This window comes from Morus notabilis, unplaced genomic scaffold, assembly GCF_000414095.1.
Source record: "Morus notabilis unplaced genomic scaffold, ASM41409v2 Scaffold234, whole genome shotgun sequence".
Lineage (NCBI taxonomy): Eukaryota > Viridiplantae > Streptophyta > Magnoliopsida > Rosales > Moraceae > Morus > Morus notabilis.
In genome coordinates, this window is record NW_010359242.1 from 23,280 (window position 1) to 40,845 (window position 17,566).

General features: G+C 38.1%; 2 protein-coding genes across 2 annotated transcripts; both read left to right on the plus strand.

The window, feature by feature from the left end:
* Positions 1–2,161: 2,161 nt before the first annotated feature.
* Positions 2,162–3,301, plus strand: LOC112090780. Its single transcript, XM_024162859.1, has one exon. It carries the CDS (start codon positions 2,162–2,164, stop codon positions 3,299–3,301), a length of 1,140 nt encoding a protein of 379 aa, XP_024018627.1.
* Positions 3,302–12,154: 8,853 nt separating this feature from the next.
* LOC21391313 lies at positions 12,155–15,069 on the plus strand. The gene is made up of 3 exons (XM_010093861.2): positions 12,155–12,391; positions 13,586–14,710; positions 14,808–15,069. The coding sequence occupies exon 2, from the start codon at positions 13,645–13,647 to the stop codon at positions 14,656–14,658; it is 1,014 nt and encodes a 337-aa protein (XP_010092163.1). The 5' UTR covers positions 12,155–12,391; positions 13,586–13,644; the 3' UTR covers positions 14,659–14,710; positions 14,808–15,069.
* Positions 15,070–17,566: the final 2,497 nt, after the last annotated feature.

Below are 17,566 nucleotides of genomic sequence, written 5' to 3' on the forward strand. Positions count from 1 at the left end.
GAACTTTAGTCTTTTTGTCACTTTAACTTTAAAAATTGGTCTGCACATACCATTAACTTTAGTCACTTTGCCCATTATATTTATTTGACTAACGGATTTGATGACATGACAATTATAGGAGGGGTAGTTTGATGAATTATTTGTATAAATGCCCCTGAAGTATATATCGTATTTCTAAATGCCCATTGATCTATCAAAACACATCAAAATGTCCCTAATATATTGAAAACATAATAAAATAACAATTTTATTAATGGGACTTGTCATTAAAAATTAATTACACATTAAATTCTAATTGAATCAATAAAAGTGATTAAATATTAAAAAATAATAAAAAAATATAAAAATGCTTCACTTAAAAAATTCAAAAATTAAACAAATTAACTTTTTTTTTCAAATATCAAATCCCAAAAGAAAAGAATAATTTTTTTTTTGAAAAACCTTTGATGAGTGCGTAATTTATGCACTCATTCGTTACTCCTTTAGCTAGTTTCGGCGTGTTTTTTCTCAAGTTGTTATGTGGATTTGATGACTTTCCCTTGAGTGTGTAGGCATGGGTGAAATCGCTGAGATTTGAGGCATTTTAGATCAAAAAGACAGAGAACGAGGCGATATGGCGCCTTCAGATGGCGATGCGGCTCGAAAAGGAGCAAAATCAAGCAAACTTGTACAAAGGAACAGCGAGAGCTGCGACATGTCGCTTCCTTTGCGGTGATATGTCACTGCCTACAGGCAATATATCGCCTGATTAGAGGCGATATGCCGCCTGCCCTAGTCTGGTGCACAGATAACAGTGAGAGCTGCGATATGTCGCCTGTTTCTAGGCGATATGTCGCCTCCCGATTTTATTAAAAACACGCGTTTTACCCTAGGTGGGGCGAAGATTTTGATGGAAAGTCGACTTGGCTTCTTGGGAGGCGTGTTGGATGTGGGATATAAAAGGAGTGACTAAAAATTTAGAAAAGGGGGAGAAAAAGGGTTTGCAAAAGAAGAAAAACTGAATCGAAGAGGATTGGAAATTGGAGCAGTTCCAAGAATTCCAAGCGTTCTTTCATCTCTTTCTTCTTGTACTTTTCTAGATTTTGAATATTATTTTGAGACTGTGAACCACATGATGTGTGGCTAATTTTCTTATTTGTTAGGGTTTAGGTGAATCTCTATTTGTGATTATTGTTTTGATGTTTTAATGTGCATTTAATTAAAGCTCTTTGTTTCTTTTGTGTTCTATTTTGAATTGTTGCTACCAAATCTATGATTTACATATTGCTATGCTTTATGAGATTTTGAATTGGGCAAATTTAGATTGTGAGGATTAATACTCGAGAAGGGAACGTTCAAGCAATTAAGAAACGGGTAGAACAACTTAGGTTGGTGTAAGGTCAAGAGATAAACATTGCCTAGGTAGTCGAAACAATTTTAGGTTGTGAAATTGAGAAGTGGAAATCTAGGAATTGTTTCTAGAGTGGAACTTAATGATGGTAGGAGGTGAATAGTTGTATAAAGATATAGCCTTGATATCACCTACACATTCTTTATGCGGCACTCGAGAAAGGGTATAAGGATACACATCACTCTAGGTTCTTGAGAACGTTGAGTTAGGTTAGGCACATTTTTACGGAGAAACATAATCGCAATAGAGTGAAGTCAAGACCTTAGCATTGTCATTATATTGATTTTTCGTTTTAATTTCAGCGTGTGTTATTCATTACTGTCATCTTTCCTTTTGATTTAGTTTTCTTTTATTTTAGTTTTTCTTTGAGTTTATCACATCCAAATTTGATCGCTTAGATAAAGTTAAGATATGATAATCGTAATAGCTAGTTTATATTCTTAACGTCAATCCTCGTGAGACGATATCGGTCTTCGGACCACTTTATTACTTGTACGACTTGTGCACTTGCAAGCATAGTCAAAATTATTTGCAACAAGTTTTTGGCGCCGTTGCCGGGGATTGAACGGCCAAGATTTATACTACTATAGTGAAGAAATATCTTTTTTATATCTAAGTTTTTTCAATTTGTATTTATTTATCTATTTTTCTTTGGTTGTGGTCGTAGGTGCATGCAAAAAAGCACGTGGCTCGGAACACTTGCCTTTGGATTCAGAAATTGAATGAACTATTCGAGCTTTGAGGAGAAAATAATGAGCTAGGGCTAAAAACATGGCCGAGGGACAAAACCACTTAGACCAGCAACGGACGTTGCGAGATTATTTCAAGCCCGTGGTGAATGAGAATTTTTTGGGCATCCAACGTCAACAAGTCAATGACAACAATTTCGAGCTCAAGCCGGCCCTCGTCAACATGGTCCAGCATAACCAATATGGAGGCTTGCTGCACGAGGATCCCAATATCCACTTGGCCACTTTTCTGGAGATTTGTGACACAGTGAAGATTAATGGAGTGAGTGCTGAGATCATCCGTTTGAAACTCTTCGCATTCTCCTTGCGAGACCGGGCTCGGTCATGGCTTCAATCTTTACCATCAGGGAGTGTAGCTGCATGGGAGGACATGGCCCAAAAGTTCCTCATCAAATTCTTCCCGCCTTCCAAGACGTCTCAACTGAGGGCCGAGATTACTCAATTTTGGCAGTTTGAGTATGAACAATTATATGAGACGTGGGAACGATTTAAAGAGATGCTCCGTAAGTGTCGTCAACACGGTATTGAGGATTGGTTCCAAGTTCAACTTTTCTACAATGGGCTTACTGGGCAAACTAAGGCCCATATTGATGCAGCGGCCGGTGGAACCATCTTGTCAAAGACACCCGGGGATGCACTCAATCTCTTTGAGGACATGGCAATGAATAGTTGTCAATGGCAAAATAAGCGGTCCACTGTGAAGATAGCAGCAGGGATTTATTATGTGGATCAAACGACGTCTCTCATGGCTCAAATGGCGCTCTTGACTAATCAAATCAAGGGACTTACTGCAGCCAATGCAAATGGTAATCAACAAGCGGTAAAGATGGCACAAACTTCAAATTCAAGTGATTCGTATGATGAGCAATATCACTTCGTCAACTGTAACTACAACTTCAGGCCCAACAACAACTTACCGACATATTATCATCCCAGCCGCAACCACGAGAATTTCTCTTATGCCAACAACCGGAATGTTTTACAACCAACCCTGGAGTCGAGTAAACCAGCAATGGAAAAGCCTTCCTCATCACTTGAAGAGCTTTTGAAGACGTATATTGTGGACTCTAAGGCTTGTCTTGATCAACATGAAGCTCATCTCAATAACATTGAAACTCACTGCACTAATTTGGGAGGCATTATGAAGGCACTAGAAACATAAGTTGGCCAATTGGCTAATGCTATAAAAGAGCAATCATCACGGTCCTTCCCGAGCGACACCGAGAAGAACCCAAAGGAGTGCAAGGCCATCACATTGAGGAGTGGCAAAGAGCTTGAAGGCCCGAATGTCCAAAAAGCCATGGTTGATGAGGAGCCTACTAAAAGCAATGACAATGGTAAGGGTAAGGCAATGGAGGAAAACCTAAAAGCCAAGAAGGAAGCACCGGTGGTTAGACCGGGTTCGATCACCTTCCCGGATAATCCACCTCGTATAACTCCCCCATTGCCATTCCCTCAACGATTCTAGAAGAAGGCGCTTGACGAGCAATTTGAGAAATTTCTCAATATCTTTAAGAGGATCCACATCAACATCCCCTTCGTGGACGCTCTCGAGCAAATGCCAAACTATGCCAAATTTATGAAGGAGGTTATGTCCAAGAAGCACAAACTCGAGGACTATGAGACAGCGAAGCTTACGGAAGAATGTAATGCTATCATAAAGAGACAACTACCAGAGAAATTGAAGGATCTGGGTAGTTTTACAATCCCATGCATCATTGGAGAACTTCAAATTGAAAAGGCCTTGTGTGATCTCGGGGCTAGCATTAATCTCATGCCTCTCTCTATCTTCCGGAAACTTAACCTTGGAGATATCACACCTACCACCATCTCACTACAATTGGCGGACCGCTCTCTCACCTACCCTAAAGGTATTATCGAGGTTGTCTTGGTTAAAATTGATAAATTCATTTTTCCAGTTGACTTTGTGGTGTTAGACATGGAGGACGACCAAGAAATTCCTATTATTCTGGGCCGACCTTTTCTTGCTACCAGGAAGGCTTTGATTGATGTCCATGATGGTAACTTGACACTCCGGGTGAACGGCGAAGAGGTAAAGTTCAACATTAGTAATGCCATGAAATTTTTAGAAGAGCGACCAAGTTGTAACCGGATGGCTGTGGTGGCCCCGTGCTTTAAAGACTTCTTTCAAACCATTATTTATAAGGACCCTTTGGAGAGATGTCTTTCAACACCACTCTCTAAAGGGGATCTTGGGGTGGAGTTCAGTACGTGTGAAGTGGACTTGATTGATTGTGTCTATGCTCTAGAGGCACTACCGGAGGAGAAGGTTAATCCGAAAGAAGAGGATGTACTTAAGGTACCCACACCTTATAAAGGCTCAAAATTGAAAGCCACCACTAGTGACGGGCTAGTTTTGAAGCAATTGCCTGACCATCTTCGCTACGTATTCTTGGTAGATGACTCTACTAAGCTGGTCATCATATCGGCATCTTTGAGTGAGGAGGACGAGCGGAAGTTGATCAACATACTGAAAAGGTACTCATTCGCTTTTGCTTGGTTAATTTCTGATATTAAGGGTATTAGTCTGGCCATTTGTATGCACAAGATCCTTATGGAGGACTCCTACAAGCCTTCTATTGAACACCAACGGAGACTTAATCCCGCAATGAAGGAGGTTGTGAGAGCGGAGGTTTTGAAGCTATTAAATGCTGGTATTATATATGTCATTTCTGATAGTTCATGGGTTAGTCCGGTGCAAGTTGTGCCGAAGAAGGGTGGCATGATGGTAGTTAAGAATGAGAAAAATGAGCTCATTCTAACTCGTACGGTAACAGGGTGGCGAGTTTGTATTGATTATAGGAAGCTCAACAAGGCCACCCGAAAAGACCATTTTCCTTGCCCTTCATTGATCAAATGTTAGATCGATTGGCGGGGCACAAGTATTATTGTTTCCTTGATGGCTATTCGGGCTATAACCAAATTGCCATTGCCCTGGAGGACCAAGAGAAGACCACAGTCACCTGTCCATATGGTACATTTGCCTTTTGCCGGATGCCTTTTAGGTTGTGTAATGCGCTGGCTACCTTCCAACGGTGCATGATGGCCATCTTTGCCGACATGGTGGAGAATATTATGGAGGTATTTATGGACGACTTCTCAGTCTTTGGTTCATCTTTTGATTCTTGTTTGCACAATCTTGGGTTGGTGCTTCAAAGATGTGTAGAGACAAACCTTGTGCTTAATTGGGAGACGTGCCACTTCATGGTGAAGGAGGAGATTGTCCTTGGTCACCGAGTTTCGTCGCTAGGTTTGGAGGTGGATCGAGCCAAGATTTCCACAATTGGGAATCTACCACCACCAACAAATGTGAAGGGAATTCGAAGTTTTCTCGGCTATGCGGGATTTTACCGGCGATTCATTAAAGATTTCTCTAAGATCGCCAAGCCACTTTGCAACTTATTTGAAAAGGACGTGGCATTTCTTTTTGATGACTTTTGCCTCACGGCTTTCAATATGCTTAAGGAAAAGCTCATAGCGGCCCCCATCCTAATCGTCCCTAATTGGAGTGAACCTTTCGAGATAATGTGCGACGATAGTGACTATGCTATTAGAGCCGTACTTGGCCAACGGAAGGAAAAAGTTTTTCGGGCAATCTACTATTCAAGCCGTACTTTCAATGAGGCCCAAGAGAATTACACAACAACTGAGAAGGAGATGTTGGCAGTGGTTTACTCATGCGACAAGTTCCGGCCTTACATCATTGGGTCCAAGGTTATTGTATTTACGGATCATGCGGCCATCCGGTACTTGTTCGAGAAGAAAGATACGAAACCTCGATTGATTAGATAGGTCTTATTGCTACAAGAGTTTGATATGGAGATCCGGGACAAGCGAGGCATTGAAAATGTGGTAGCCGACCATCTATCTCGCCTTGAAAGGGTTGTTGAAAAACAAGGAGCTTCGTCCATTCTAGAGTCATTCCCAGGTGAGCAATTGTTTGCAATTGAGGCAAAGCTCCCACGGTATGCTGATTTTGTCAATTATCTTGCATGTAAAGCTTTGCCACCGGGATTGACCTCTCAACAAAAAAAGAAGTTCATGCATGATGTGAAGCACTACATTTGGGATGGCCCCATTCTTTTCAAACGATGTGCCGATCAAGTCATCCGGAGGTGTGTGCCGGAAAAGGAGATCCCGGATATCTTGTTTCATTGCCATTCATCTCCCGTCGGCGGACACTTTGGAGTTGCACGGACCGCCGCTAAGATTCTTGAGAGCGGGTTCTATTGGCCTACTTTGCACCAGGATTGTCATGAATTCGTTAAGAATTGTGACCGGTGCCAACGTGTAGGCAACATTTCGAGGCGACATGAGCTACCCCTCACTAATATATTGGAGGTTGAGATATTTGACGTGTGGGGGATCGACTTCATGGGACCATTCCCGCCTTCATTTGGTAATCTCTATATCCTTTTGGCAGTTGACTATGTGCCTAAATGGGTTGAAGCTATTGCAACTCCCACAAATGATGCTTGGGTGGTTGTCAAGTTTATTCAAAAGAACATTTTCTCACGTTTTGGCACACCTAGAGCTATACTTAGTGATGAGGGCACTCACTTCGCCAACAAGGTGTTTGATACGCTCATGGCCAAGTACGGAGTCCAGCACAAGATGGCCCTTTCTTACCATCCTCAATCCAATGGCCAAGCAGAAATTTCCAACCGGGAGATCAAGCTTATCTTGGAGAAGACCGTGGAATCAAATCGGAAGGATTGGTCAAACAAGCTTGACGATGCTCTATGGGCATATAGGACGGCGTTCAAGACACCTATCGGCATGTCCCCGTACAAGTTGGTGTTTGGGAAGGCATGTCATCTACCATTCAAGCTTGAACACCAGGCGCATTGGGCCATTAAGAAACTCAACTTTGATTTGAAGGCCTCGGGAGAGAATAGACTTCTTCAACTCAATGAATTGGAGGAGATTCGTAATGAGGCGTATGAGAATGCGAGGATTTACAAGGAGCGCACGAAGCAATGGCATGACAATAGGATCCTCCGCCGCGACTTCATTCCGGGAGAGAAGGCACTTCTATTAAACTCTCGCCTTAAACTTTTTCCTGGAAAGCTTAAATCTCGATGGTCTAGTCCATTCACGGTTACAAAAGTATTTCCATTCAGCGTTGTTGAGATACAAAGAGGAGATGAACCTGCCTTCAAAGTGAACGGACAACGCCTTAAACACTATTTTGGAGGCGAGGTGGAGAAGATTGCGAGTCTTAAGCTCGTCGAGGACATCTGAAGCAGGAGGTACTATGTCTAAACGTAGCGCTTCGCTGGAGGCAACCCACATATGATTTTTCTTTGATTATGTGTCAAATGGAGTTCATGATATGCCCTTTTCGTTCATTCGGTATGTGTCTCTATATCTTTGACTGTGAGCTTGATCTATCATGCTTGCTTTTGATTTTGTTATCTCTATTTCTGAGCACATGTCTATTTGATTTTCCTTATACGCTGTGTGGCTTTGTGTACAATTTTGAGACTTTTTATCGCAATGAGAATGCTAGAACTTACCCAAAGGACTTGTCGAGGCGAAATCCTAGGTCTTTTTTGTGTTGATAGGATAGAGGCCCTCTTTGGATCGTTTGAGCCAAAAAGCTGACCCGAGCAACATGTTATCCATAGAGTCTCTCTTTGAGCCGAAAAAAAAAACCATATTCATTTGTCTTACCGCCTGTGAACCAGAGCCTTGCAATGTATCATACATAGCTTCACCCACTCACCTTGGCATCGCACGTGATTCCTTCATAGAACGTCGAATGCATGACCAGCGAGAGTCGTTTAGTGAGGAGTTTTCTGAGATCGTCCTTGATCCTTTACATTCATCCCTCACCATTCTAAATGCCAATTTCGTTTCAAAAAAAAAAAGAAAGAAAGAAAGAAAAAGAAAAAAAAATGAAATATATATGTATAAAAAAAAAAGAGAATTTCAAGTTTGGGCATCGATCATAGTGGGGGATTATGTTTGTGGATGTTACATTCAAGGGAGAAAAGACGAATCTAGAAGTAAAGGGCACTGGTTTCTGTTCAGTGAACAGAGGAGTCTATTATTGCCACTGTGCTTGTCTAGGGTGAGTTTACTTTTTTTTTTTCCGATTCTCATCTATCCTTAACCCTAGCCTAACGTTACAAGCCGAGTAATATCCTCTTGATCTCTATGGCATTTGACCTACATTAGTGGAGATGAGTCAGACATGTGAGCCTATGGTCGTTCTGTTTTTCATGTTTATCTTGTGATTTGTCTTGATACACATAAGTCACATTTGTGTTTAGCTTTTGTAGATATGATTTGCACACACTTACACAGAGATGACAGTGTCAGAAGTTGAGTATTGGTGGGTTGAAATTCTAGTCATTTTCTATATTCACATGTTGGGTGGGTGCAGAGGTGTTTGGTAATTTGAGATTTTATGCCTAAGGTCTATGTTTACACTCTCAGTCGGTTCATTTCTATTTCTTTTGTTTTGTTTTTAGTTTGTTATTTTAGGTTGTCATTTTGTGTCCTTATGTCCATTTCCCTTTGTGTGTTTTGTTTATTATTAGGTTTTTCTACTTGAGGACAAGCAGCCGTTCAAGTTTGGGGGTGTGATGAGTGCGTAATTTATGCACTCATTCATTACAGCTTTAGCTAGTTTCGGCATGTCTTTCCTCAAGTTGTTATGTGGATTTGATGACTTTCCCTTGAGTGTGTAGGAATGGGTGAAATCGCTGAGATTTAAGGCATTTTAGATCAAAAAGACAGAGAACGAGGCGATATGGCGCCTTCAAATGGCGATGCGGCTCGAAAAGGAGCAAAATCGAGCAAACTTGTACGAAGCAACAGTGAGAGCTGCGACATGTCGCTTCCTTTGCGGCGATATGTCGCTGCCTATAGGCAATATGTCGCCTGATTAGAGGTGATATGCCGCCTGCCCTAGTCTGGTGCACAAATAACAGCGAGAGCTGCGATATGTCACCTGTTTCTAGGAGATATGTCGCCTCCCGATTTTATTAAAAACACGCGTTTTGCCCTAGGTGGGGCGCAGATTTTGATGGAAAGTCGACTTGGCTTAAAAGGAGAGACTAAAAACTGAGAAAAGGGGGAGAAAAAGGGTTTGTAAAAGAAGAAAAACTGAATCGGAGAGGATTGGAAATTAGAGCAGTTCTTCAAGAATTCCAAGTGTTCTTTCTTCTCTTTCTTCTTGTATTTTTCTAGATTTTGAATATTATTTTGAGACTGTGAACCACATGATGTGTGGCTAATTTTCTTATTTGTTAGGGTTTAGATGAATCTCTATTTGTGATTATTGTTTCGATGTTTTAATGTGCATTTAATTAAAGCTCTTTGTTTCTTTTGTGTTCTATTTTGAATTGTTGCTGCCAAATCTATGATTTACATATGGCTATGCTTTATGAGATTTTGAATTGGGCAAATTTAGATTGTGAGGATTAATACTCGAGAGGAGAACGTTCAAGCAATCAAGAAACGGGTAGAACAACTTAGGTTGGTGTGAGGTCGAGAGATAAACATTGCCTAGGTAGCCGAAACAATTTTAGGTTGTGAAATTGAGAAGTGGAATTCCATGAATTGTTTCTAGAGTGGAACTTAATGAAGGTAGGAGGTGAATAGTTGTATAGAGATATAGGCTTGATATCACCTACACATTCTTTATGCGACACTCGAGAGAGGGTATAAGGATACACATCACTTTAGGTTCTTAAGAACGTTGAGTTAGGTTAGGCACATTACTACGGAGAAACATAATCGCAATTGAGTGAAGTCAAGACCCTAGCATTGTCATTATACTGATTTTTCGTTTTAATTTCAGCATGTTATTCATTACTGTCATCTTTCCTTTTGATTTAGTTTTCTTTTATTTTCATTTTTCTTTGAGTTTATCACATCCAAATTTGATCGCTTAGATAAAGTTAAGATATGATAATCGCAATAGCTAGTTTATATTCTTAACGTCAATCCTCGTGGGACGATATCGGTCGTTGGACTACTTTATTACTTGTACGACTTGTGCACTTGCAAGCATAGTCAAAATTATTTGCAACAACCTTATTCCTCTTCAACTCTGGAAGTGCATATCAAAATACTTTTTTTCCTTAAAAAGAAATTTTTTTTTTTAATTTTTAAATTCTCGTTTTGGGTTTTTCAATTTTTTTTGTTAAAAAAATTGTTGATATAGTTCTGAAAGTGTATATCAAAATACATTTTTTTTCTTAAAAGGAATATTTTTTATTTTTGAATTGTCTTTTGAATTTTATAAAATTTTTTAAAAAAATTAATTGATATAGCATGCCACTAAAAATTCAAAAAATCTAAAACATAAATAAAAAATATCAAAAAAAGGATGAAAAAAACCTTCTTTCTCTTCAAACATTGAAAAACCTTCTTCCTCTTGAAGTTAAAAAAATTATTTTAATATGCACTTCGAGAGCTGAAGAGGATGAAGATTTTTCAATTTGTTTTCCTCTTGTCTTTTGGGTTTTTTAAATTTTGGAAAACAAATTTCTTTAAATTTTAAGTTTTTGAAGTGAAGCATATTTATATGTTTATATTTTTTAATATTTAATTACTTTTAATAATTCAATTACAATTTAATGTTTAATTAATTTATAATAACATGTCATATTAATAAAACTGTTACTTTATATTTTCTAAAAATTAGGATCATTTTCATACGTTTATGCAAATTTGGGGGCATTTTGAAATATAATACGTATTTTAAGGGTGCATAGACAGAGTGACATTGGGTCTAATAGGGGCACAGGCTCCCACTGAGAAAGCAAAAGAAAAAAATTGACTCTCGTATAACTTCCATGATTATATTCTTTATTCCTGTATTTGTGCCCCCACTGACATACTCTCAGGATACCTTTTTCTTTTTTTTTTCCTCTTAAACTGAAAGCTTCCTCTTTTACTTTTGGGCTTTCTTTGATTTTTTTATTGGGCTCTAATTTTTCTTTTTGCTGGTTTTTTATTGAGCTCGAATTGATAACTTGCTTCTCAATTCATATGGTAGAATTACAAAGTGTGAAGATACTTAGACCCCGTTTACTTTACCGATTCGAGTTTAGAATTTGAGTTTTGTCACAGTAAAAAGTTCTCAGAAACAGTCACATCTAACTTTTTTGCTACAGTAAAAAGCTCTCACATAAAATCACATCTCAACTCGTATTACAAATTCGAATCAGTGAAGTGAATGGACCCATAATATTAATAAAAGACATTTTTAATAGCATTAATAATAAAATTATTATGCAATGATACTAAAAGATGAGAACTCATCGAGAATAATTGTAATGTGAATCTTACTTAATAAAATTTATGGCAAAAAGGTATTAGAAAAGCTACTTTATTTTTATGTTGTGTTAATTTATAAATTTTACATTTATTTATGCTCCTACTAAATTAAAAGTCTGACTACGTCCTTATATTTATGCATATAATTGATTAAACTACCTCTTTAATAATTATCACGTCATTAAATTTATTATTTAAATAAATAAAAAAATAATGTTAATAACGTTTTAATGTTCAGGAGTCATGCAGACTAATTTTTTAAAATTTGGAGGTAAAGTGAAAAAGAAACTAAGGAGTTGTTCTTTTGGAGTGTAATTTGAGTGTAGTTTTTGAGTTGAATTTGAGTTATAACTTGAGTTGAAGTTAAAATTTGAATAAAATTGAGTAAAATTAAATAAAGTTGAAACTTAAAAGAACGTGAACTTAAATAAAGTTAAAATTTGAGTTGTATTTTTTTAAATTTTTTAGATAAAAGAACAATCCCTAAAATTTTAGGGGCAAATATAAAATTTATCCTGAATTTTAAACATTATCTCGAGAAAAAAAAAAGAAGGAAATCAATTTTATCATTACAAAAACGTTTTACATGAGGGAAAATTAGTTGTCCACGTCAGCCATGGCCGCCTCACGCGCATAGTTTCCTTTACATTCAACGCCTCAATTTATTCGTATATAAATAAATCAGCCCCTTAAAAGACTCAAAGCGACAATTGTTTCTTTCTCTATTTTCTCTCTCCTCTGTGAGAAGCTGAAGGAGGAGCCCCGAAAAGCTATTTCCTCTCTCCTCTAAGCGATTAATTCGCTTTCTTTTTTAGGGTTTCCGAGCGATCTTCGCGAAGCACAAATCGAATCTTCAAGTCCAAGTTTAGATTCCGCCTTTTCGATTGGATTCTCTCGACACATACAAAACAATACAAATATCATCGAATTTCTGGTAATTCCCTAATTCTCGACCCATTTCCGGGGTCCGATTTCGTACGGATCTTGGCCAATTTGACAAGTTTTCACTTTCTCACGGGTTTTATTTTTATTTATTCCCCTTTTTTTTGAGCTCATCTTTTCGGTGTGTACGAAGTGATTTTGATAGACCGAAGGAAGGGGCGAAAGGGGCTGAGGGTTTCTTTTGTTAGTTAAATTTACGTTTGCTGTGGATAGTTTGTGTTTTTTTCTTTAAATTCATTGAGGTGTAGTTTGGGATTTTGATTGGTGAAGTGATATGACATCTGGGTTATAACTGTGTCAGTACTGGTTGTTGGGCCTTATAAGACATGAAGGAAATAGAGGATTTTACGGATTCAGCTTTGTCGACCCGGTATTATTCATAGAAAAATTCCAGTAATAAACTTGACTCAGATTGGATGGTGGTTTATGCGAAGAATTATTTGCCTGGTGAACTCAATTTTACGGTGGAAAAGAAAAGAAGAAAACGAGAACCGGGCGATTATTATTTCGACGTTTCTGGTAGAGGAAGAAGGATGTTTTCTTGCTCCTTACTGTTGTGGGAAGCTTTCTAGTAGTCTCTGTTGGATTATGTCGGTTGAGATGACAAGTGAGAAAATGATGATTCCCCTGTTTGGGAATGTAAACATACTAAAGATGGATATACTTTGTTGGCTAATGACTAGTGGGACATTGTGATAGATGGTGCCACATTGAGATAATTTCGGGTCGAGGTGCATTGCTTACCGTTGTGTGAATAACTCACGAAGTTGATTGCCCGTATTCCGCCTGTATTCCCTGGCCACTGCATTGGGACTGGGTTGATCTCAAGACCTAATCTGAGAGAATGAGCAGTATTACAACTCGACTAAATGACTGGTGGTAACATGATTTATATTGAACCATTGGTTATCAACTTTTTATGCGGAGTGTTGTAGTAAGAGGAGAAATATGTTCCTAGCCTGTGGTTTTTGGTATTGGAGGACATGTTGGCATTTTGCTTTTTCAGTTTGTGTTATACGATTCTATCATCCATTTTTTTCTTTTGAGTTAATTGATTCAAGTCAAATTGAACTAGATAGTAGCTAATTTGTAGTGTTTCGATTTGTCAAAATGTTCCAAAACTTGAGTATTCTATATGAGCTCATTTGTGTTTTCTGTAACTCACTTCAACATGTCTTTCTTTCAGTTCTCAACATTTTTTCACCTTCTTGAGTGAGGCATCCAAGTTTTTATTCGGATATCAAAATGCCAAAGGAGAGGAGAGATCGTTCTGTATCTCGTGATAGGTGTAGAGTATCTCCATATCCATGCAGCTCTAGTCACAGAAAGCGATCATCTACCAGTGATCCTGTAGAGTTGGAGGAAAATGCTAACGAGTGGGAAGAAGCTAGGTGCCCTGTATGCATGGAACATCCTCACAATGCAGTTCTGCTCATATGCTCGTCCCATGAGAAGGGGTGTCGTCCTTACATGTGCGACACAAGCTACCGACATTCAAATTGTCTCGACCAGTTTCGCAAGTCCTTTGAAGTGGAAAATTCATCAACAGGGCCACAACAAGAAGAAACCCAGAATTCAACTGCACAGGTTTCCCCTGCTGAGACATCAGAATCAACGGTCAGTTTTGTGCAAGAGGAAATAACTGCGGAAGGTCCTCCCATCTCTTGTGAGAATCAGACAACACCAAAACTCGTGTGCCCCCTTTGTCGTGGCCACATAAAAGAGTGGATTGTTGTGGAGGATGCCCGTCGTTTCATGAATGCAAAATCAAGAAGTTGCTCTTGTGAAACGTGTAATTTTAGTGGTGCATATACAGATCTCAGGAAGCATGCGAGGCTAGAGCACCCTCTAGTTCGCCCGTCGGAGATGGACCCAGAGAGAGAGCGCAACTGGAGGAGGCTAGAGCGTCAAAGGGACCTTGGTGACCTGCTCAGCACACTTCAATCATCGATGGGAGATGATAGATCTGATGAGAGCATTTTACCTATTGATGATGGAGGTTGGCTTACTGTGTTTTTCCTGATTCGAGTTTTCAGACCCGGGTCTGCTTCCAGGAGCAGCAGCTGGTCCGGTACCTCGAGAACCAGAGCTCAGGTTAGCATCAGAAGGAGATCAACCAGACTTTGGGGAGAGAGCTATGATGAGGAAACTGGGTCTTCTTCAAGAGAAGAGGATAATCAATCTTCAGATGATGGATCCGTCCCTCTGAGGCGCAGTGAGCGCATCAGGCGAAGGACAACGCCGGACAACATGCCATGACGGAGAGAGTATGTGGCATCTGTTAGGTTGTTCTCATGTTCCGCTTTCAAAAGTAAGTTTGTGACACCATTATATGTTGGTTTTTTTTTCCGTACTTTTTGATGGTAGAAACACGTTGAACTTAAAACTGTACATCTTGTTTGTTTCAGGCGGAGAGAGTAAGGAATTGGAAGCTCTTTGCTTGTGCTCTTCGAATACGTTCCACCGAGTGTGGAACAGTTGTGCGTGGAATTATTGGGGTCTATGGAGAGTGGATAAGAATTGTAATTTCTTGAAGAACTTTTGATCAATCTATGATATATTTCTTTTTCCTTTCTCGTCACATTCGCTTTTATTTTCTGGGATTACAAAAAACTTCTTGCTTTAATGATTAATTAAAGCTTCAATAAAACTTTCATGTTTATTTGATTAGCGTGAAGATGGGCTGTTGCCAGATTATCACGAGCCTAATATTAGTCATTGTGTGATCAAACTATATGTCTCTATTAGTTTTTAGTTTCTCTTTTTTGTTTTTGCTAAAAATTTTATTATTTGGCCGAAGAAGGGTAGGTTCATAGACCGTCTCAAAATGATTCGAAACGCCCTTTTCATGAGTTTAGGAATAGGTTCGGAGCTTTACAAAGGATTTGTGAAGTGTTTGGAATTGTTTTTATTTTTGTTTTTCATGTTTTTTTAAAAAAAATGAAAATAGGAGAGAAACGGCGTTTGACATAATTAAAGATAAAAAATAAAAATGAAAATGATTTTTTAATTTAGTGTAAAATAAGAGAGAAATAAAAAATGACTTTTAGTCGCTTTTCATTTTTTGTTATTGTTTTCTCATCTCTTGAAGTGAGAGAGACATTAATGGATTTAATGAATTATTTTATATTGAAAATAATCTCTTAATAAAACTACCAAACGTATTTTTAAAAATAATTTTTATCTGAAATTAAAAACGTTTATTTTAAAATGAGTTTCAAACACACTTAAAATATCGCGGAGTAAAGGTGGTGTTTCGGTGAGAATAAAGGAATCCTCTTTCACCCAAAAAAACAAAAAAAACAAAAAAACAAAAAAACAAAAAAAGAATAGAGGAATCCAATAGGCAGTCGAAATTCTTCATTTTCTGGGGCTTAGAGGCAGTGACTTGGATATGCCAAAGAATGGAGTTCTTATGCAAAAATAATAGGATTGATGGTTTAAAAAAGAAGCTCATGTTTTGCTAATTGAGGTGCGAGGGGAGAATATATGAAGCCCCATTTGTTTCATTAATTTAATTCAGTTCAATTCAGTTTGAAAAGTGAGCACAGTTTGAACTGGTGTTTGATAAGCATGTAATTTGAATTATATTTTCTGTTTGAACTGACTTGAATGGTCTAACTTAAAGTTAATTTTCCATTCAAGTTAAATAATTCAAACCATTTTTAAACAGTAAAAAGGTACCCAACTCTGCTTTTTACACCTACAAAACACAAATTTAAATTTTATTCTCTGTTCAAATTAAAACTTTGACTACGCATCTAAAGATCAATTCAAACTATAATTTAAACCACATAATTTGAATTTTTTTATTCAAACAAAAAGTTCAAATCAACAAAATTCAGAAGAACCAATGGCGGTACCTTTAAAGACATCATTCTATCGGAGACAACAAGAAGACGAGATGGAATATCTTAGAGATATTTAGGCAATATGCCATAATTTTTAAGGTTGGATATTACAAAATATGCCATGGTCTTTTCCCAGAAAATTCTGGATGTTACCTCAGGCGTTTTGGTGTTGATATATAAGCTTTGACTTTTTACAGTATACCAATTTATTTAAGCAAATGAATAATATGCACAAGCACAATCAAGAAACCCTGCAGAAATTTGCCAATTTTGTTCTCCATTTCTTACCTCTTAATAATTATAGAAGAGTGAAAATGCAAGTAGCTCGATTAAGTGGCTATATCTTAACGATTTATAATTATGATAATCTCGATTTTAAAGTCTAGGAATTCAACTTAATTAGGTTCCTATGAGTATTCATTCGGTATACCGTTAGGTTATCCCATTTCACATTTATTTGGGCTTACATAATTCTTAACCATTTCTGATGTTAGGACTGGGATGGGCTTGGGTGTTAACTAATCACCTGGTTGGTTTTCCTAAGCTTACTTAGAGATTACCTCAGCTCTTACTTGGGCCTTTAGGATTCGGTTCTAACTTAGTAACCTATTTGGTTTCCTCTTTGGTAGGGTTACTTTGTCCTTATTCGGGCCGTTGGCCCCGTTTGAACGTCTTAAGCTAATGGTTTTTAAGAGGCCAACTCTCCTAAGTGTCCTTAGACTTATCAAGCTTTCCCCGACTCTTAATAGACAATTTTACCTCAAGGAAAATTTATTGTCTTACCCTCAGCGGGTTTTGGCAGTTCTAGGATTTCCTTTTTTTATTCTACCCTCAAGAACTTCGTTTAACTGTTTTACCCCTTCACGTAAAAATGACCGTTTTGCCCTTAACAGTTTTCTAAGTGACTTAAGGGTTTAGTTTGGACTTTCCTAACCTTTTTCTACCATGTTAAGGTTCTGGACTTCTGCCTACACGTTCAGCCTTACATTTTCAGAAATTACGATTTTACCCTTAACGTCTGGAAAATTGACATTTTTGCCCCAGGGTCAAATTTGGTCGTTTTCTACCTGTCAGCTCATTTTGAAACAAGAATTAAAACTCTCAATTGGACCTCAGCCTAATTCTCACTAAAAAGACCATTTTGCCCTCAGTCAAAATTTGGTCAACACAACTTCTAAACGCGATAACTTTTTATCGGTGCGGGAATTTAGAAGTGTTAGCATTTATGCCCTTAGGAATAAATGTAACAATGTTCTTTGAGACATTTTGACTATTAATAAAGATTTATTTATTTCATTTATCCATGTATTGTCCTC